At 40.2% G+C, this 21,924-nt stretch overlaps 1 protein-coding gene across 1 annotated transcript in view; it reads right to left on the bottom strand.

Annotated features, from left to right (window-relative positions):
• The window catches only part of SPIDR (scaffold protein involved in DNA repair), a 194,478-nt gene that overhangs the window by 19,470 nt on the left and 153,084 nt on the right, over positions 1 to 21,924 (bottom strand). Inside the window, exon 11 of the mRNA XM_059471467.1 lies at positions 7,433 to 7,591. Coding sequence (XP_059327450.1) covers positions 7,433 to 7,591 — 159 coding nt within the window. The remainder of the gene's footprint in view (positions 1 to 7,432; positions 7,592 to 21,924) is intronic.

The raw sequence follows: 21,924 nt of genomic DNA, 5'->3' as shown, positions 1-21,924 counted from the left end.
CCAGAAGAACCAACTGGTCTTGCTAACTGGGAGATGGAAAAGGAGAACTACAAAACAAGGGCAGAGCCTCCTGTCCACCTCAGGCAGTTCCATAAATGGCCTTCCTCACACAATCCACAGCACAAGGTCAGAGCACAGATAGGAACACACCACAGACTGTGCACAGAGATTGCACATTCATCAACATTGAGTAACTAAGCCATGTTGTTTGTTGCATGTTCACATCTCCACCCAGATTGATCCCTCATTTGCATTGAAAGTGTTCACAAAGGACATGAAGCTGTCCTTTCTTCTTTAGCTCACTCCTAACTTGCCATCCTGTGCCAGAATATCTAACACATGTGGTACCTTTCCTTCTATTCTTTGTGCCCTTTTGGAGAAGGCCATCTACTGCTTGAACCAGGAGCACTCAATAAATGGTAAATGGCAGGATTTGTTTGCAAGCAGGCAGAGGATCAGTGCTGGGTGGAGCAAGACTCCTGAACATCTTGGCCCCATCATTCTTTGACACCAGTCAGGCCAAGGGCAGAGACAAACCAAAGGATTAGCAAGTTCCAAATGACATCCTGCTGTGATCCTTGCTGTGAGCTGGGATGTTCTCTCCTGGACTCTCACTCCATCAGTCCCTGTCCCTGGTGGGGAGCTCCCTGGCTGCTCCACCCACATACACCTACAGCAAAGTTAAATCCTCTTTACACTTATGGGCTTCAACACAGCAGAAGGGAGAATGAAGTGGGACCACTCACAGAGGAGAAATGACAAAGACATTGTGTCCTCCTCTGCAGAAGATCATTATCCTCACAGAAAGAATAAAATTAATTCCCTTCGCTGGCCAAGTAACACTCACACTCCAGTTCAATCTGATTTGAACAATGGGCGCAGTTTATTCAATATGCAGAGCCTTCTTCAGCTCTAGAGTCAGGACAAGACATGAACAGCTGGCTCTGTGCTGCAGCAAAGGGCCTGGTTAGCTCCCATGTGCATATGGAGCCTCTCTGGATACACAAGACAAAATTAAAATGTTTAAATTTTGCTCAGTGAGTGTAATTACTAGTTACTTTGGAAAAAAAATTATCACAAAAGGAAAGACTTCTAAGAAAGGAAAAGCTGAGTAAGAAGTGAAAAGAAACAGGCTCAAGGATCAAACAGAAAAATGAACATGTAAAGTATTTTGAATAACTTTTTTTTCTTTTACTTCAGAGACTAGGGCTCTATTGTAGTACTCTATAACTTTGAAAAAAAAGACTGAATCTATAGCAGGAAAAGGACAAAATCATCTATGAGGTTCTAAATGACAGACTCAACTCTCTACTTTCCAGGCCAGGCTCAACTCTGTGCTTGGTAAAACAAATTTTGTCCCGTCCCAAATATATATATTTCCACTGTCAAACACCAACACAGTAAGACTACCAGTAACTCGAGTGGAGTGTTACAGTAAAGATTTCCACAGAAATTTGGACTTATGACAGGTAGATTTACCTCTCTTCTATAAACCCACATCTTCAAGCTTTGCTTATATATAAAATCAGATTTTATATATGTGTGTATATACAGTTTTATACATGTGTGTGTATATAATAAACAAAATTGGGGGGTTTTGTGTCCTTAATTATTTTCTCTGTATCCATAAATGTAAACTGCCTCTTGTGTACCCAGCCATCAGGCAGAGAATTTTAAAGATATAATACTGTTAAAAAGGCTAAATGCATTACTGATACACCAGTATTTACACTATCAGAACATCTCTGATCCTGTGGAAATCCCATTTATTTCATACTACAAGCAGTGTTTCAAAAGTCAAATCACTCTGATTTTTCAAAACTGCATTTCACTGATTCTGACCTGACAACTTATCTCATAACCTAACAGGAAGATTTGCTTTATTTCTCTCAAAAGCATGAAGTTTCAGCCACAGTTCTGGTCCAAAAACTTTGCGTCTGCCATGCCTGATCCAACTTTTAACATACAGCTTATAGCTTGGGGGATTTTTCAACTTTAATAATCATAACAGGCTCAGGGGAAAAATACTAGAGGGAGAAAATAGCAGCAATATCAGAGAAAAGCAGGCACATAAACAGGGAAAAAGGGAGCACTATGTAAGGTTTATAGCAAGGAACAGAAAGATGCTAGGATTCTCTTCCAACATCTTCCACAGCTCTGCTCTGAGGACTCGGGACTTGGAACTTCTCTGCTTCCTCCTCTCCTACTTCTTAAACTTTTTGTCTAAACCAAACCAGTTTTCTTTGGCAGTGTCAGTCTCAATTATTAAGAATTCAAAAATAAAGCAACTCCTAGCCCTCTGTGCAAAATGAAGAAATTCCTTAATAATCACCTAGACTGCATAAACTTCAAGTGTCAAGGGACAAGAAATCCAAATATAAAGCTGACACTATAGGCTCCCTCCCTCCCTCCCTTTAACTGACCTACTAAGACTTGCAGTGCACAAACTATGCAACTCCACATTTTCTAAGTCTTGAGTAATAAAAGCAACGAAATCACAAAGTAAAAACCTGAGCCTGTTAAACTAGCATCTTTGTCAAAGTACGAACAGAGAGGAAGGGCTGCTGACCTCTTTCTCCCCCCAGATTTTGTTTAGCTACATGGAATCATACAGTTGAATGATTTACATACTTTAGTAATTAAATTTTCTACAGTATATTAGAAATTACACATACTACATGAACTCACTGAAATTATAACATAAAAGTGCTTTTGATTCAATATGGACATGCCTATATTATTCTCCAATGCTGATTACTGAATAGATTAATGACACAAGCACTAAGATACAAGCAGCAGTCCATGTTTATCAAAGAATAGAAAATTCAGGAAATAAAAAACTTCATTTCTGATACAAAAGCAGCCATAGAAATGAATATAAAAATAACACATATAGTCAAAACTTCAATGTGATTACTGAAATGATGCTTTAAATGAAACTCAACTTTTAACCACAGAAATTACTGAAATGTTTCAGGACCTCAGAACCCAGAGGCGTGGGTGGATCTTGTAGATGGCAGTCTTTTTGGAGGAGGGAAAACCAAAGGAAGGAAGTTCTGACCTCCTTGCTCTGCGGAGGGTTCTTACTATTACATTTCCTGTCAATGGCTAGCAGTTGAAACACTTACTTGTGCAGCAGTTAGCAGTGGTCCTCTCTTCTGAGGGCAAAACAAAATGAAGGGAAAGTTTAAAGTGAAGAGTAAAGGGGAAAAAATGAGAGAAATTGAGGTCAGCGAAGTATGTGATTCAAATAAAAAGGGAAAAAAAAATAGAAAAGAATGAAAACCCTCAAGCACAATAGTGACCACTACAAACATACAGGGAGATTTCACATTTCAGTGCCTAACATTTGAAAGTTCAAAATGACAAACAACAGAAGCCAGCTTTATTTGAAAATGCAGAAATTTCTCAGAAAAACATAACACTGGTTGATGAGCTCAATGTTCAGAGCCTGTTTACTGCAGAGGAAAATGCAACAGATAATACAGCCTGCCATGAATTAAATGTTGGCTCAAAAGTCAAAGCTTATGAGTTGCTGTATCCTTCAAAGTGTTTTAGCCTTTCCAACACCAGTGTAGATTTTAGCATTCTACATGCAGCAGCTGCCTCCTTTTTTGAAGATAATTAACCATTTGTTCAATTTAGGGACAAAATTTTTACTGACAGACTGTGTTCTTCCTCCCCCCTCCATTTTTAAATCGCTGTTATCTTTCTGTTCGGCTGCAGAGAAACTCTTCATAATTCTAACACATAAGAAAACATAAACAGAAGAAGCAGGTACATCTGCTATACTCAGCAGTAAAACAACTCAATGGTAGGAAAATCAGGTGAAAAGACCCAAATTGTCAAAATCCAAATTATTATTCTGCGTGGAACTCCAGGTAGGACTAAAAACAATCAGTTTTTTTTTTTGTCAGTAAAGACAGGTCTCTAACTCCAAAGACTATCTCAGATAATTGAAATTAATTTCCAGTAGGAAGCAGGAACTATGACAATTTATAGGTTATTTACTCCTGAGGCATTTCAGTGAGCGCTCAGCCTCTGCATCTAATTGCATTCATTTAGTTCCTGGTTATTCCTGACATACCTGAAACATGCCTGGGACCTATTAAAAACCAGGGGGGTTGCATGTGCTGCATATGGATTCTCAACCAGCATTCCTGCCTCTAGCAGCACGCCCCCAAAATCTCACTTCCTCTTCCTCAAGGGACTGAATTTAAGACTGACATGGGAGGGTGAGGGTGAGAACAAGAGCCTCTAAGGAAACAACACCACCAGCTGCCTTTCAATGAATATTTTTCAGTCTTCTCCCTTTAAACCACTGTAATGTTTTTCTTCTTCTTTTGCTGATTCTGAGCATGCAGTCCAAGGAATAGTTGTAGGAAAGGCTAGGTGACAAGTATGGATGAGAGGGTGAGGAGAAAAGCTGTCAGGAAACAGATACCACACAGGTTCAGTCAGTTGCCACACTCCTGCTTCCTACTTTATCCAGCAGCCTCACAAACAGAGTAAAGAGCTGCTGGAAATCAGGCACTGAACAAGCAACTCTGCCATGACTCAGCCATGTCCCTCTGTCCTACAGCACTGCCAGAAACTGGGCTGCAAAGGGAAACACCACTTCCTTTATGCACTGCAAAGGGAAGGATTTCTTGCAGGGATGGTTTAGGGCAGTGTGCTTTATGTGGGTAAGGGTCTGGCTCTGAAAAGCACCTAAATCAGTAAAAGACCTCCAAACGACCTCAACAAGACCCTACTACTCATCAAAGCATATGGAAAACCAATATTCAACATTAGAAGTAAAGCATATTGAAAACCAATATTCAACATTAAAAGTGTTTCTCTAAATGTAAGGTTACATCATCATTCCAATTTTTCACAGAGCTGATCTCTGTCAAGACAGGACGTGGTTGTGTAAGTTCTTATCCCACTCTTCTCTTGGAACACAAGTGTTTTCTTATCAGAGAAGAAATGTGTTTAGTTTCTTTAGCACTCCTTAACAGTACAGGTTCATTCCAAAGATCAAGTAATGTGGTTACCTGGGTTTCCCCTGGGTGTAAAAACCCTTTATCGTAGCCTTATAGGTTTTTAGCCCTTGAAATGAAACTTCAGCTTACAACAGTGATTTTAAGATTGCATTTACTGGAATGATGTCAAATAGTACTTCCAATTAAATATTTGAGGATGGATGATGGCCTGGAAAATTTTTTGAACAGTAACAGTGGTCCATTGATGCAAAACTCTTGAGAAGCTCTTGTATCTATTAGCAAATGTCCTCTGTCTCACAGAGGGACTGAGGAAGCACTCTGTCTCTGATTACAATCCATATGACTGTGGGACAACATGAACATATGGGATCTTATTAGCCATTCCTGACTTTCTCCAGATCATGTGCTTCAAAGGCACACACAAAAAAAGTCATTACTTTTCCCTTGTATTTCCTACATTTTCTTCCCTTTCATCCACTTTAAAAGCCACTGTCAGACTCCAGGAAATAAACAGTTTCAAAGCCATCTCGTTCCAAAAAGTAATTGGTGTTCTCAAAAAAAAAAAAAAAAAAAAAAAAAAGGCAGCAGTCTTTCTTGCAGGGCAGACCACATAGTTCTTACTCATGTGCTGCAAGCCAAGGTTGGGCACTCACAGGCATAACCCTGTGAGTTATGTGCTTGGATACACCAGTGGCTCTGGAAATCCATTTATCCAGTGGCAATGAGTTCTACAGCTTAATTACGCTCTCTGAGAGTAAGAACGCCCTCGTATTCATTTCAGCTATGGCTTTACTGTGGTTTCCATCACACCTAGAATGTGTCCCAAGCACTTAAAAGTAATAAAAAGTTACAAAGCAGAATTTAGGCTTAAACAATTAAGAAAGAAACAAATCCCTGAACAATTCCCCCACCCACCCACCCACCCATCTTGTACAATGAAATCACGTTTTAACCGCTGCGCTGTCCCCGAAGCTACACTATACCCATTTTCTTTTAATGTTCCCTAGCAGGGCTACCACCAGCACAGCTCCAGCTGAGCCACCAGCATTTTCAGCAGTGTGTCTTCTGAATGTCCTCAGAATAGCCAGAAGTAAGTTACTGCTGCTTTGAAACAGAATTTACATTAGAAAAAGTCTGTCTCTTATTAGTTAGGCAGAGTATTGGAAGCACCAGCAGCCAGTTGTAAAACTTCATTTGTATCCAGAATTCCAAAGCCATTATTTAATTTGTTTGGAAAAAATGTAACTTGAAAAAAAAAGCCAACAAAATAATTAAATAAGAAGACGTGTTTGTTATTATAGATCCATAAAAATGCAAGGAGGCTTGAAATCCAAAGGCTCTGAAAATTAACACTGCAAGTACATAAAAAGAAAAGCACACTGAATAGGGCTGGCTGGAAAACAACAATTCCATTTTGCTAAACATTTCAAAGCTTTGAAATTTGTTTTTGTTCCAATATGAAACAAAAATGAGACTTTCTCAAAGTTTTCATGAAATAAGAATAAGAGAAAGAATATTCACTCCCTCTGGACCTGAAAAAAATCTTCCCAACAAAGCTGTCTCCAAAATAGATAATGTTTCCATGAAACATTCTGTTTTTGATGAAACAGCATTTTTCAACAGGAAAAAAAGTGTCAGCAGAAATACCATAGCCATTCTAACAGCAAAGGCTTATCTAGATCGGATGCTTGTACGAATAAATTATGTTGAGAACTGAACCAATCTAATTATATTTATATAGGTCCCCATGAGAACATTGTATCACTCTCCTTAGAAAGATACTCTGTAAGATAATCGATCTATTTAATTTTTTTTTCTTGACTAAAGATATTTTATTTGAAGAACATAAGAGGAACCACAGAATAAGCAAAATCTGAGAGGACCATAAGCCAATTTGTTACTTACCTGGGGGAATTTTTCTATGAAGCTATTGACATTCTTATTCCAAAATAAGAATGGCTTTAAGATTTGCAAGATTTTTTTTTTTTTTGAGAAACAAACTGTGGTTCTAAAACCATTCATATTTAACAGAATTAAGCTCTAAGATACTAAAGGAAAGTCTGTGTTTGAAAGTTCAAGTCATACTGGGCAGCACTGTAGAAAAACTCAGTGCAGTAAAAAGCTCTGCAATGAAAGGGGGATGAACTAATGTTTATAAGTCTCTGAATCTACTGAAGACGAAGAAAACACTCATATTTTATGGAATATTGCACACAGAAGTTCCTTACTCTGCTAAGTGTGTACTGTGCATTAACTTATTTATGCTCATTTTGGAGAACAGTTGGCTCAAGCACAGCTGGATGCCCCAAAAGTGGCAATGAGGACATTTTATTGAACAAAGCCAGGTTCAGTTGTTCCAAAGAATGTTGGCCACAGAAATAAATAAAAAGGCAGATCATCTTTGCCTGCCACATCAAGCAACATGTTCTTCCATTAATTGTTCTCACCTTCCTCTCGTAGTTCTCTGCAAAACCTTCATTCCAGCTAAGCAGCAAGATTTTCCCTCCCATCTCCTGCAGTACTGCTCGACGTCATCTGCGGAACTCAGGGACTGCAGCTGCACTTCACTGAACATGCCATAGGCATCCTGGACAAGGAGGCACAACCTGCAAAACATTCCTCCATTACTCACTGGCATCTGCTCATAACAAACCAGTGAGCAAAGCTCTGAAAACAATGTTACAAGCTTCACGACAGGGCTTATCCTCTGCAGTATCTGCAGAATTCCTATCAATTAACAAACCCAACATCTTTAAAGGTTTTCTCATGCACATTTTCAGGACATAATAGGGCCATGAAGCAGAGAAGCATGACTGAAACAAAGAGTACAAGGCTTGCACTGGGGATTAGGTTAATTAACTGCTTTGCACTATGTGGCTTGTGCACTTAAAAACAAAGAAAGTGGAGTTTTTGCCTTACTTGAGGTGAATTCTACAATAAAGACAGAACAACAACAGAAACATAAATATGTGTGTGTTTAAATATAAAAATTCTGCCTAGAAGTAAGCAAAGCAACATATTTCACAAGTAATAATCATTGAGACTGGAAAAGCAAGCATTACATTTTCCCACACTCTTTTTTTAAAAAGAGTCCTGAGGATGCAAAAAAGAGTGAAACATCAATTTCTCTTTAAAGAACAAAACAACATAAAACTGGAGATTAGTATATTGAGAGTTGGGTATGAAGCGCAGAGGAACTATTTTAAGAAGGTAATTAAAGAACCTGCTAAACAAACAATTTGATTAAAATCTATGGAAGTAGGGGCTGTAGGGCTGGGAAGTATTGCTTAACCAACTTGATGGCATTTTGAGAAGATAGTACTGTCATAACAGATAAGGCAAAATCAGTGGATGTCATACATTTAGATAGTCAAAAGCACATTTCACAAGATTCTGCACCTGAGATGAGCAGCCACGATAGCATGAATCATGCAGGGCTGGAGGAAGGAGGCCCCTGTCTACAAGATTGGTTTTAATTGCCTCAGAAAGAGACAGTTAAGCATGGAAACTTTTCAAAGGGAAACAAAAATTACCTTTGAGGGTAGCACACACATTTTTGTTTCCAAATAAAACTCAGGGGTGCACCAGGCAGCAGAATTCAGTTCATTTCAAAAGTACATGCCAAAACTACCCTCCCCAGAGCGGCACCATTGTTCCCAGCAAGCCAACTCCTTTTGGAACACATCCCGTAACGTACATGCACCCTGAAAGCATTCAACAGCAGTCATTATATCTTTATAAAATATATTTATGAGCTAAATGAGCTCCTACACTGAAGAAATCCATATATTTTCTTCACATGGAAAAGTAGGCACATGGAAGAGCTCTAATCACAACTTCCTTGTTCATTATGAAGTGCCTAACTTCGGCTCAGACCCTCAAGAAGGCTGCATTTGATATAAGATACAACCCCAAAGGCCTTCTGACATCAGCAATTGTGCAAGCACCAACTAAGAGTCCTCATTTTTCCAAATGCTGGTGCTGGTTGTGAGCAGCAGAGAGGGATAGGACTGGGTAAAAACAAAGACTCATGTATTTTCCCCATACCTCCAGCTACAAAGGTCCCATACAAACCCAGTCATCATCAGAAAAAAACCCAAAATAAATTAGAACAACTATGTTTGCCTGCTGCTTTCCATGTTAGGACTTTGAATTCAGTTAAGAGCTCCCCTGAGTTTTAACTGATTTGACTGAAACTCCCCGTGATATTGTTATGTTTGGAAAACCAGAGTTCATATGCTCTGAACATTTCTGAAAATCAGATTGAGGGGAACCGGAAAAACAAACCAAACAGTTTTGCCTATGTTAACAAAATGTTGACTGTTAATTGTGAAAAATTAGGTCTCTCTATCTCAGAGCAAGAAGGGCCAACTGAGTTAGTGTCTCAGATCAGATCAGTTTAGCAGTCTCTTAACTGATCACTGGAATTTCTCATATCTTTAGTGAGACATAACTGAACACAAGTAAGTCTCAGACTAGCTGGCACCAGGGTCATATTAAGTCCTCTGGGACATGTTAATTGGCCAAATAAAACCAGCTTGGTTGGTGCTGAACACATCAGTCAGTAAAAGAGCATTTTCCAAGTCCTTTTAAGTCAAGCAAAGAGATGGTTTCTGTCAGACATGGGAATCTCAACTCCCCGCATCCCTGGCCACAGATTTCCATTCCTTTGTGGTGGCACATAAATGGCTAGGACAGGAAACTCATCTGACCAAAAAATACTGTAGCCAAATCATCATCACCAGCAGCATCATCTGAGTTTCTTGAAAATCAACTCTTTTAAAGTAAACTCCTACTTGCAAGGAGTACTGCTTCTGGGCAAGGATGTGTTTTCCTTGAAGCTCCCACTCCAGCTGTCCAAGGTATGCAGCAAATACAGAAAACTCAGGTCACAAGACAGGAGAACGGTCATCTTATGGCCATGCTCAATGCAGAGAAGAACTGTGCCATGGAGGCTTCTATCAGAAATGTTCCCATTCACAGTGGAAATACATTCACGATCACTGGCTTCATGAAGGAACACAGAGCAGCAGATTCCAATGCCTTTGCTCTGCCAGGTTCGTACCCAAGCACAGACACTCTATTTACTACACTTGCTTTTAACAATGTCCAGAGGGTAGTCACAGTTTTTCTGCAACATGCATTTTAAAATGAAATTCACTCACTTAAAGTCACTCACTTAAGTGAGTATTCAGTCACTTAAAGTCAGAATTTCATTAATAACCCTTCAGACACCCAACTGCAGACTAAGAGAGAAATATCCCAGATCAACACCATGAATAGAAGTTCCCAAACACATTCTCCCTGCTTCCCCATGCCTTTCAAACAGTATCAATGAACAATGGCAAAACCTTGAAACGCTACAGGTGTTTGAGGGACAACTGATTTTCCCACTTAATGACTATCTTGAAATCAGCTGTATCCCACAAGAGATTTAGCAATGCTCTTGGAGAACTACCCTCCTGTTCTCTGGAACTGGTTCTGTTCTTATGGATTTTGTACATGCTGTCAGCATCACTGACAGTAGTCCAGCTGCATTCAGAGCCTTTTGATTCAGGACCTTAACTTCCTTAACAGTACTCTTTTCTCCCTTGATTTCACTTTATTCCAAGAACAGTGCATTTGGATTATTTTGCCATGTTGCAGAGTTGCTCTCATATTACAGCAAATGTTCTCACAAATTAATTTTTAGCAGGCAGTCTAACTGTGATTAAAGCCAACAGCTTGTCCCATTACCTTTTCCCCCTCTTTGAACCTCACTACCATGATGAAAACCCAAACATCAAAATTATGAGACAAGCTGCAAAGCCAAAATGAGTATCTGCCCCCCAGGAATTCAGCATTCATGTTTTGTGCACATCTACAGGAAATACCTCTTTTCCAAAAAATTTGGATTTGTATCAGTTAATAAGGTTAAACATACCTTTACCAATCCCTTGTATGCATAGTACTAAAATGTTAAAAAAAAGACAGGCAACATCTCCAATTTAATCAGTGGTGCTTCTGCAGGGAGGAAATAGTGCTATCTTTATTTTTGGGACAACAGGATGCAATCCTGTGTAAGACCCTCAGCTTAAAATATGAGTTTGGAAACTAAAATGTCTCATGCAAAATAGCAGAGAACTCCTGGGGAGAGGGGTAGCAGGAAAGCCAGTAGAGGAACAAATGTAGGAGATGCAGACTAAGGAAAAGGTAAAGTATGACACATTGGTAACAGTAAAGGGGGAGAAGATATGAATGATAAGAAGTGAGGCAGAGTTTAGCTTATTTTTTTAATGTAATGACACAGTAAGTCTCATGCAAAAGCTTGGGAAGATTTTGTTAATTTGCTAATAGCCAGAAGCAAGGATGGGGGCTGGAGGAAGATGAGACTGATTGCTCTGCATTATTTCTATGACTGTGCTGATCTTTAGGACAAAATGTCTCCCAGTAGAAATCTGGAGGGGATTACAGGATTAATGCCATGCCCTTCTCCCAGTTAGTCACTCTTCATGGGTAAAGGGTAAGCCCTTCTTTTACTAATATGTTTTTATGCATGAAAAATCATCTCTCTCCATACTGCTGCCTTTTATCAAGCAGCTGACTTTCAGGAGAGGCAAGGGCGATGAAAACCTTCTCCATTTTTGGTCTCAGCAGTTGGGGGAAAAGAATAAGACAAGGAAGATCTGCCTGGAGAGGAGATGAGAGCACAGGGAGGCCAGAGCAGACTGATTACACTGACACTGCCTTTACTGAGTCTCGGGAAAACAAACAGCAGAAATTTGTCACGAGCAGATCTTAACCAACAAGTAATTGTTTTAGCCTTGGGTAGGAGGACAATTGTGTGGCCCAGGGCAGCTCTTCTCCATGGCAGCTAAGCTGAGCAGTACAGCACGAGGAGCAGGACAGCCAGGCAAGCTGGCAACACCACCACCTTTGCAGCACTTTGCACAGACCTCCTTGGTTGCTCTTTCTTTGGAAGTGAAAGGGGGGAATGGGAAAATGCCTGACAACTAATGGACTTGTATTAGCTCTGATATTTGCTCATTCTTTATCTCCACCATCCATGAGACAGCTGCTGCTGTTTTGTTTGTCAGAAGGACTTCTTATCTCTGTGAGGTGCGGTCCTAGCAGAGGCATAAAGCACACGAACATAAACACACACAAACAAAACCCCCTCTCCCTGCATCACCAGAGGCACAACACTACCTACACAACTCCAATCCAGCAACTTGTCTGGTCAAGTCTCAAGGTGGAGCTGATTAACTCCTGCTAATATGGCTCAGATTCAAATTGTAACCTGCAGGACACCACCCTAGCTAGGTTTAATTTATCCCTACCTTATGAACTCCTTGCATTCACCATACCCATATAGTAATTGAAAAATCAAACTCAGAGCACAGGGACAACTGTCCATCTTCTCCCTTTCAGCACTAACATTTCTCTATTTAACACTATTATATATCTATATTATACTTACTTTAACACTATTATTTATATATTATATTCTATAATCCTATCTAACACTAGTATTTCTCTGTTAAAAGGATATAATAAGTTCCTTCATGCTCCCTTTTGAAAAGAATGTACCCACTGTGGCTTTCCTAAGGGAGACACAAGATTTAGAGTTTTCTGCTTAAAATCCATACCATTTGCTGTCAATAAAAAGTGAGTGAAGCTCTACAGAACACAACTATGGACTGAATGCTACAAATACAAATTAATGATGATGGCAATTATCTCCTTCTCTGCCTAGGCTGCAGAGGCACAAAGGTACAGAGGAAAACACAAGCACCACCGTTTCCAGTTTATAAGGGGAATATTAAGCTGGAAGAAGAATCCTGGTCCAAGTACAGACATTTTTAGCACCCAGCCTGATTGCTCTGGTTTGAAGCACTGACATGAACAAAACAGTGATAATTTGCTCTGAAAACTGGAGGTTTAAAACTACTGAAAATTACAGTTTGTGATCATGTATGTTTTTATCTGTCAACTGCGGAAGGGCCCAGAAGGAAAGAAAGAAAAAGGCAGTTCTGGAGAGCTGGACCTGGCAGAAGTATTGGTGGAAACTGCACATGTGATTGGAGTATCACAGGGAAATAACCTAGTCTTATCTCAGCATCTCAAATAGAAAATATGTTGCAGAGGCCTCTCCGGTCTCAGGAAAGGAAACTTTTATTTTTGCAGACACCTCCAGATATAGGATTTCTGTAACACACTTGCAAATACTCACTACAGTAACTATACCAAGTCCCCCATTTTCGATTTTCCTTGCTGTTCATTACAATTTTTATACAGATGTTAAAAAATGGAGTGAGAGTGTAAGTTATAACTGTTGCTTATTTTTATTCTCTTCCTTGATTCATCACATAGCTCGACACAAACTGGAAAATCAAATACCACTTCCACAAGCTCTTTCCTGATCCCCTGCCTGCTGATTGCTTTTTCCATTTCTTCATTCATGTTAATCCTTCCACCTACTATTTTCTGCCTGTGGCCTGAAGAAGCAGCACTTCTGTGGGAAACAGCTTTAGTGCGTAGGAAGAGACCTGCATGAGCCAAGGGTGTCAGCAGAGCTACCTTTGCAATGCTGCTGGAGAACAGGGCTGCACCGCACTGCAAATGCTCCCACTCAAAACATGGAACACCACCTGCCTGCTGGGAGCTACATGCAGCTTGTCAGGAATTGGTGTAGCATGAAATCCAGCTTTTTGTGCTTGCCATGACAACCACGGCTTCACATGTGACATTTTTTTCCTGCAAAAATCATTTCTTATATGAAGTTTTCACGTGACACCACATGAACTTTTTAAACTCTCCGTCTGACGCTGGCTCTAAGTGCACTTTTGAATGAAACTGCTGATGTGTGTGTTTTATTTGTTCATGGAATTTCTCTCAAAAGTAAACAAAACATTCAAAACCATAAAAAGACATTCCTGACATTCACGCAAACACGATATAGAGCCTAAGCTGTAATTTCAAACAGTTACAGAGTTGCATTTGAAAAATATTTTCAGTATCATGGATAGTTCTGCTTTTGTCAGATTCAAAAATGAATACTAAAGTTGTTCCACATTCATAGTTTAGATCCAAAGTAATGATGCCATGTAAATAATTTTTTATAGTGATAGCTGGTTTGGAAGACACAGAGAATTAAGAAAAAATAACTTCCTAAGTATTGCCTAAAAGTTTGTATAAAGGCTAGGCCACAATGGAGCAGTAAGGTCTTCCTCCCTCCAGATCCCCTGGCACCTCAACCTGCCATGGGACATAATTTATGGTCCTTCTGCTAAGATCCATTCCATACAGCTTGTTATGCAAAGAAAACCAATTTTGCATGGTAACAAAAAAAGCAAGCACATCAGATCACCCCAGGATGTTTCACCCACTGTGCTGTTAATTGTAGTTGGTAAGAAAAATAATGATGCACACCCTCCTCAGGTTCTTCAGTGTACCATTACTTCAGCATGGAATCCCATCACAACCCTTGGTTATTTCAGTATACAATTCAGAACAAATATTATTTTCCTGCATGTCACAATTTACTAATCAAGAGTGAAAATGCATATTTCAGAAACTCACAGGCTCAGTTGAAAACTGCAAGTCTTTCTTATGGATGATGTCCAACAGAAAGATTATGTTCCAAATATAACAAGTAATTACCACCCAGTCATTTCAAGTACTTATCTATGAATCTGAGGAGGGGTTCTTTGTTTATTTTTTTAATCTCAAGACTTTGTAATTATTGTTTTGGCATCCAAGAATTCCAACAGTTGGTGGGGTGCTGCCAAAAAGATCTTTTCTTGCAAGGTGCTCAGCACCCTCCTTTCCAAGAAAATCAGCATTCAGTTGCTGGTTCTGGCAGCGTTTCACATCATCTTTGCTGCGCTGCGTTTCCTCCACGCCTCAGTTCCTTATACGTAAAAATCAGAATAAAAGTCCTGTCTTCAAAGAGTGATCTGGAAGCAATAGCTGAATAACACGATTGTATCAGGGAGGGCTGGTCCACAAAGCCTATTATGTGTGCTAGATGCCATTTGAGTTAGGGGAGGAGGCTATATATATGTATATCTAGAGAGGAAGGGCTTCCCGGCAGTATCAACTCATTTCTTTCACACTACAAGGCTCAGAGAACTCTCAGCTTGCCCAGCAGAGCCCACAGTGAGCGCTTCACAGCATCTGGAATGAAGCAAGAACACACTAGCAGTGGTGCTGGGGTCCCTTATCTGTCAAGACTGTGTTGTTTGTGGATTCACCAGATTTACTTCCGAACCACAGAGTAAGTATAAAAAAGTGGTACCATGAATGGGATCCTGGAAGATTTTATTTTAAAAACAAAAAACCAACATGCAGTGAGTATTAAAAAACCCCTGCCCATTTCAGCAGGCACAGATGATCCTAAATCGCATTCTTGTTAGTTTAGCACTGCTCGTACATTTCCTATGGCACGTGAAAGGTAAATGAAATTTAGCAACCCCGCAGGATTTCTTACACAGCTGTGGCTGTATTAAATAAGACACTCTGCTGTGTCAGTGCCACATCATCTCACTGAACTAGCAGAAAAGTATAACATTCATCAAAAATCAAGGGCAGAGCAAAGAGCCAAGAAGAAAAGCAGAAGTGCAGGCTTGCCAGGGCTCCCTACCCAGCAGAGAAAGGCAATTTTCTGCCTTCTCGCAGGGCCTGCCGGGTGTGTTTTCCACTCCTGCTGTTTTCCTCTAGCCCTGTCAGCGGCTGCCTGTCCTAGGTGTGCTTCTAAATGAGGGAGAGGGAGCGTGTTTGTGTGTTTACAGGAGTTATGGTAGCAGTTCTCAGCAGTCCACTGAGAGTTCTAGGAAACGGCCCCTGTTATTTTATTCTGGGTCGATGTCAGCTCGTGTCAGGCAGCAAGGATCACACAGGACAGCCCTGTGCATCTCGGGGCTGGCCGGAGGCCTCAATGGCAGAGGGAAGGGAGCGAGCTGCGAGTGGGCGGAGAGCCTTCCCAGCACTCTACCAACCACTGCAGCAGGAATTATGATAAACACCACTCTGGAAACCAGATACAACAGTACATTGTGTTCTTCTTCGGAAAAACAACCCGACTTCGGCTCACTTAAAGTAAACAGTTAATCCTGTTTATCTTTTTTTTTTTTCTTTCTTGATGAGTTGTTAACAGAACAATCTCTTCTGCAAAGCAAATAAGAGATCAGTCCCTTAAATTCATACAGATTTTTTCTTTCCCCTAGAAAAAAAAAAGCAGTTTGATATGTAAACTTTCTACTATCAGCAAACACTGTGGAATAACAATCTTTCTTGGCTTAAACTGGTTTAACAAAGCGATGCCAAAACTGAATGAAACCTTTCCCTCACTTACATATTTTATTTTGGAAAACTGAAGTCCCAAACAGAATGTTCTATTCATCCCTCTTAACTATTTCATTTCTGAAAAGAACAAGCAAAACTGGTACACCAAAAAAAAAAAAAAAAAATCAGGGTATTTGTTGTCCTTGCCTCTGGAGTACAGGGTGCCTGGGGGAGCAGAGATCAGCTACTGAGCAGGGGGGTGGCTGGTCCCAGGTTTTCTCTGAGGGGTGAAAAAAGAGGAATCAGACTAATAGGCTGCAACTAAGGTAACAAACTGTTATCCTCCTTTTCAAAAGATATGCTTACTGTGCAAATTCATGGTGTCTCTGACTTCCAACAATAAGGGTGATTAATCAGAAAAGCAGCTGGAATTGATTATGTTGTTTTGCTGGAGTCACCACAGTCTACCTATTAACTACTTCTTATTGGGGACTTCAACCCAGTCCACTGAAAGCTACAAGATTTCCCAGAGGGAGTTTTAATTTTTAGCACTCAAGAGTTTAAATAGTTCTGAAAATCAACAATGAAAGTGTGCTTAACATCCCTGGTCAGTAAAGTTTGTTGATTTAGCTATTTATAATAATAAAATAAATACATGATTTGAAAAACTGTAAGAGGAGAAGAAAAATATTTCTGCTTTATTTTTACTCATTTTGCAAGCTCTTGAGGTGCTGCGTTTTCTGTGCAAATGGTATCATGAAGTGCAAAAATGTAAATTCACGTGAGTGAAAGTCTGATTTTCAGATTCCTAAGAGAAATATTTTACATGCAAAATTTTTATATTTTTTCTGTTTGTTTTTTTTTGTTTGTTTGTTTTTTAGGGTTTTTTTGGGGTTGTTATTGTTTTTTGGTTTTGTTTTTTTTGTTTTTGGTTTGGGTTTTTGTTTTTTTTTTTTGCCCCTTGAGTTCTTACTTTAATTTGAGTTTATTTTTAAATCTTTTGCAGCAGTTGCTGAATTTACTCTGGTGAGCTCTCAGGAAAAAGCAGCGCTATTTCCCATTGCAGAGGGGAGGCAGGCTGGGGAAGCAGCTATCTATCAGTGGCTGGGGCCAAAAGCCCAGAGGAGCAGCCTCAGGACTATTCCCTCAATCCACCACTTAGCCCACCGCGGCCTCCAGGGAGGACTGGAAGAGCCAGTGTTGGTAGGACAAGAACACTTCACCTCGCTCCAGGAGCACCCTGTCATTAACCCCCACCCTCCCAGAGCTGCACCTGCACAAGGAAAGCATGGCTGTCCCCTCATGATCGTGGCCTTGGCCTGCCAAATTTGTCCCCAAATTGATGGACAGTCCCCAGCCCCGTCTGTGAAGGATCCAACTTGCACCAAGGTGCTGCAGCTCTGAGCAGGGTGGGTACTGGTGCAGGACTGCAGGGAAGAGGAAACAGACTTTGGTAAAACCTCTCTCTTGGGAAGCCAAAGAAGAATGTGGCAGTTCTACTGTCTCTACTTTTTGGGATACTCTTGGACATAGGAGAAGAAAGCAATAAACCTAAATAATTTAGGGTGCAGTTGTAATCCATGCCCAAAAAGACCCTCATGTCTGACCCTGTGCTGGTTGACCACCATCACACGTTCCTTCAGGAGGGAATGGATCATCTGAATGGAATGTGAATGAGAGGTGAATCAACTGCAGATCCTCAGGAGGTGACACAACAGCAGGAAGAAAATGTGGAAGGTGAAGGAGACAGAGATGAGGAGGAAGTGTTATCTGGTACCACCTCTTTTCCACTTTCTTTCTTACACCTTGCTGTTCCCCATATCTCTTTTAGTCAGGGATTCAGGGGGGAAGTGCTGTGGTAACACTGGTATTATCCCATGGATGACCTACATGTATTTCTGAAGGAGCACTTTCCCCAGATACACTGGGATTTTTTACATAAGAAATTACGAACACAACAAGCCCTGCTGAAAGGTGCAGATGGCAGCAGTTATTCCAATTTGAAAATGAAAAAAAAAGTTTATTTGCCATTTTAAGCTTTTATTTGAACTTTGCAAAATGTAAAATCCCATTTTCAGTCACAGGTCAAGCAAAGCTTTACAAATTTCTTTTACGTGAGCAGTAGGTTTGGGCCATTATCTAAAACTCACTCAAATTAATACGTTTTCATTGATTTCAATGAGATTTATTTCACGCTGAATAGCAGGGCAGAGAAAATATCTGGGCAGCATCAGTTCCATTCCTTCATCTTGATTTCATTCAATCATTCATGCAAATTCCATGCTTCTCTTTTAAACCATCTAAACTGAACACCAGTCAAGGATCAAACACTGAAGCACCACACGTAAATTTTGTTGTAATTTCAAGGAATCATTTTTAGCAGGATCAGAACTTGGAATATAGCACACAGTACATTAAAAAAATCATAAATTTGCCATATTCCTGTCTTTTTGTTTGTCTGTTAGGGTTTTTTTGTTTGTTGGTTTGATTGTTTTTTGGCGGCATTTAATTGGGTGATTTTAAAACAGGCACAGAGAACCTCTCACTTCTTTCAGCACTTTGGTTATCTTCAGATGTGTAAGATTTCAAATATTATGTGGGCTAGTGAGAAGTATCCTAAAATAAAGTCTCTGCCAGAGCATCTTAATCTCAATCACTGCGTACAGATGATAGTCTATATTTTATATCTCCTGCATGTGGAATACTATTTAATTGTAATGGCATAATCAGTAATTACACTGGATTTGATATAATAACCCTGATCAAATACTGAGAAACTGCGTGCATGGTATATTTGATTCCTTTTTTTCACTTCTCAGTGCAAAAAACCAGTCCTGAAAATAAGAACCCATTCAAATATCAATACAGCAGAGTTTGTTCTCATCATTTATATTCCAAGGAAAAGAAGAGATCAGGACCAAATCTAATCAAAACTGCAGGAAGTGTTTAGAGACACAGAAGATAATAACGTAAATTAGGACTGGATTAGGGCCCTTAGTAAGCCTATCCATTCATGCCAAAAGAGGTGATTTAATATTCTGTGGTTAAGATTCTGGGTTTGTGTCCTATCCAAAAGACTATTAACAATAACACATTGTTCACCTACCACCATGCTGGTGGTGTTACAGCCTCTGATGTGATTCAGCACACACTCGAAGGGACAGACACTGCTAAACACTTGGATTTTCCTGAGCTGTCACCCATTGCAGGCCAGCAGGAGATACAACATCACAGCCAAGATAGCAAGATAACTTTGGTCTTTAAAACATGCGGTTTCCTGTTGATACTGTTCTGTATTGTCACATTTGCTGTCTTCTCCTCTTTTTCCTGCTCACATTCCTTCTCTAATTAAGTCTCCAGGGTACTGCACGGAGGAGACATTAGGAGAGGGACTTCTCTGTGCCTGCAGAGCACCTGAGATCAGGGTACACGCCCTGATCTTCACCGGAGCATCAGTGTCACACAAGCAGATCAAAGCCTTAGTATCGCAGTTTAATCACCAGGCCCTGCTGCTTACCCTTCTAAACCACAGGCAATAAGGGCTGGTATTTGTATTTTCTGAGTACTGTCAGCAACTTTGCAGTTGCATTTATCCCTTCCAGGCTCTTCACTTGAGCAGGATCTCTTTGTGCAGAAGGGTGTCAAATCAGGCTGCAGGCTGCTCCTCCAGCCTGGCTCCACCCTCATCCCCAGAGCGTTTCAGGAACTATCAGAGGGAGCTCTGGAGGTTGCTTTAAGGGGCTTCCTGCCCACTGGACATGTGATTATAGGACGCAGAGAGCCACCAGCTTATGAAAATGACAAAATTTAAATAAATATAGGCCGTATTTTCATGCATTGCCTGTTGTCATGGGACACGCTGTCCGTGGTGTTCTCTCCCTCCACTGCCAGGTAATGTGAGAAACCTGTGGGTTTGGATCACTGTGGCACTACATAACTCATGGACTCCTAAGGTGAAGCGTAAAAAGACCCTAAACTTAAGTACCAAAATATGCTAAAGCAAAATTGACAAAGCCTTCAAGCAATACTCTCAAAAATAGGAGAAAAAATGCCTACATTTAAAAAAAATGTAATCTTTCTGATCACGCACTTTCAAACCGTGTTTCCTAAACTGCACTGCTGCAAGAAGTGTGAAAATATCAACAAGACAAGAACACAGCAAATGAAAACATTGTAAGTGAATCCCACTTGGATCAGTTTAAGCATTTTGCTTTACCAATTAAAAAAAAAACCTAACCAAAGTGGAATTTCTAAACAAGTGGTTTCAGAGTAGGAAAATGGCATTGTTTCAAAACATACCATTTCAGCAATTTCACAACTTTTCATTTGCTTGTACAAGCTTTTCATAAGAAGTTTCCATTATTTTACAAGTTGATCTGACAGAAAATTATTTCTTTGAAAAATTCCCAAGCATTTTTTCCTAGAAATATTTTTCAAACCTCTAATGCAGTAACTATTCATTAACTTTCAAGGCTTTGTTTTGACAAAACGTATTTATTCAGCACACCAAAGAATAATTATCCACTATGCCTGTGAGTAGAAGCAATGCTGAATAGTGAGAGACAGAAATGCAACATAAAGATTTATCTCCCCTTCTTCTCTAACAATAGCTGTAGAAATACATTTAAGCATATGTGCTGGGTTTGGCTTGGCTAAAGCTAATTTTATTCAGAGTAGCTGGTATGGGTCTGTGGTTTGGATTTGTGCTGGAAACAGTGTTGATAACATGGGGATGTTTTAGTTATTGATGAGCAGAGCTTGCACAGTCAAGGCCTTTTCTGCTCCTCACCCCAGCCCACCACGGAGGATCTGGGGTGTGCAAGGAGCTGGGAGGGGAGAGATGACCCCAACTGACCAAAGGAATATCCCATATTATTTGGCATCATGCTAACAAGGAGAAAGAGGGGAGAACACCCATAATGATGGCATTTGTCTTCCCAAGTCACCCTCACCCACATGAAGCCCAGTTTTCCTGGTGATGGCTGAACACCTGCCTGCCAATGGGAAGGGGTGAATGTATTCCCAGTTTTCCTTCGCTGGCATGAGCAGCTTTTGCTTTACCTGTTCAAGTGTTTTCATCTCAAACCATGAGTTTTCTCACTTTTACTCCTCTGATTCTCTGTGCTATCCCACTGTTGAGGGATGGAGTGTGTGGCTGTGTGGGGCTTAGCTGCCATCTGGGGTTAAACCCTGACAACACGTAACTTTTCTCTTAAGCTGAAGAAAAGCTCTAGGGAAAGCTGTAAAAAAGCTGCAAACCTCTCTTGCATGTTAATATTAAATTTTGGAACTTACAAAATATAAAAGCAAATTTCTGAGTTTATATCTCTTCCTGATTGTTAAAAAAAGTCTGTTATAGGTTAGGAAAAGTAGAAAGCTAGTGGGTAAAAAAGGTCATCTTTAACCTTAGAAAGAAAACCCAAAAAAGCCTGTATCCTTTATGGAAAAACCAAGAGGCTGAAACTGCTGGTGCCATTCCTGGAGTTTGAACATGGCTCTAGTTGTCCTCCTGGGGGGCTACCAGGGTGGGGTTCAGGCCCTGATCCTGAAAAAGGGAACATGAAAACTGCATTCTGCCTTTATATGCACCTGAAACAAAGGTACTGGGTTGGGTATGGGACCAGCAGCCTGCCTGGACACCACTGGGTATTTGAAGGAAGTCAGTGGAGAAGCC

This window comes from Ammospiza nelsoni, chromosome 1 (assembly GCF_027579445.1).
Source record: "Ammospiza nelsoni isolate bAmmNel1 chromosome 1, bAmmNel1.pri, whole genome shotgun sequence".
NCBI classification, from domain to species: Eukaryota; Metazoa; Chordata; class Aves; order Passeriformes; family Passerellidae; genus Ammospiza; species Ammospiza nelsoni.
Note: the sequence above shows the minus strand (reverse complement) of the source record. Positions and strands in the feature narration are given on the sequence as shown.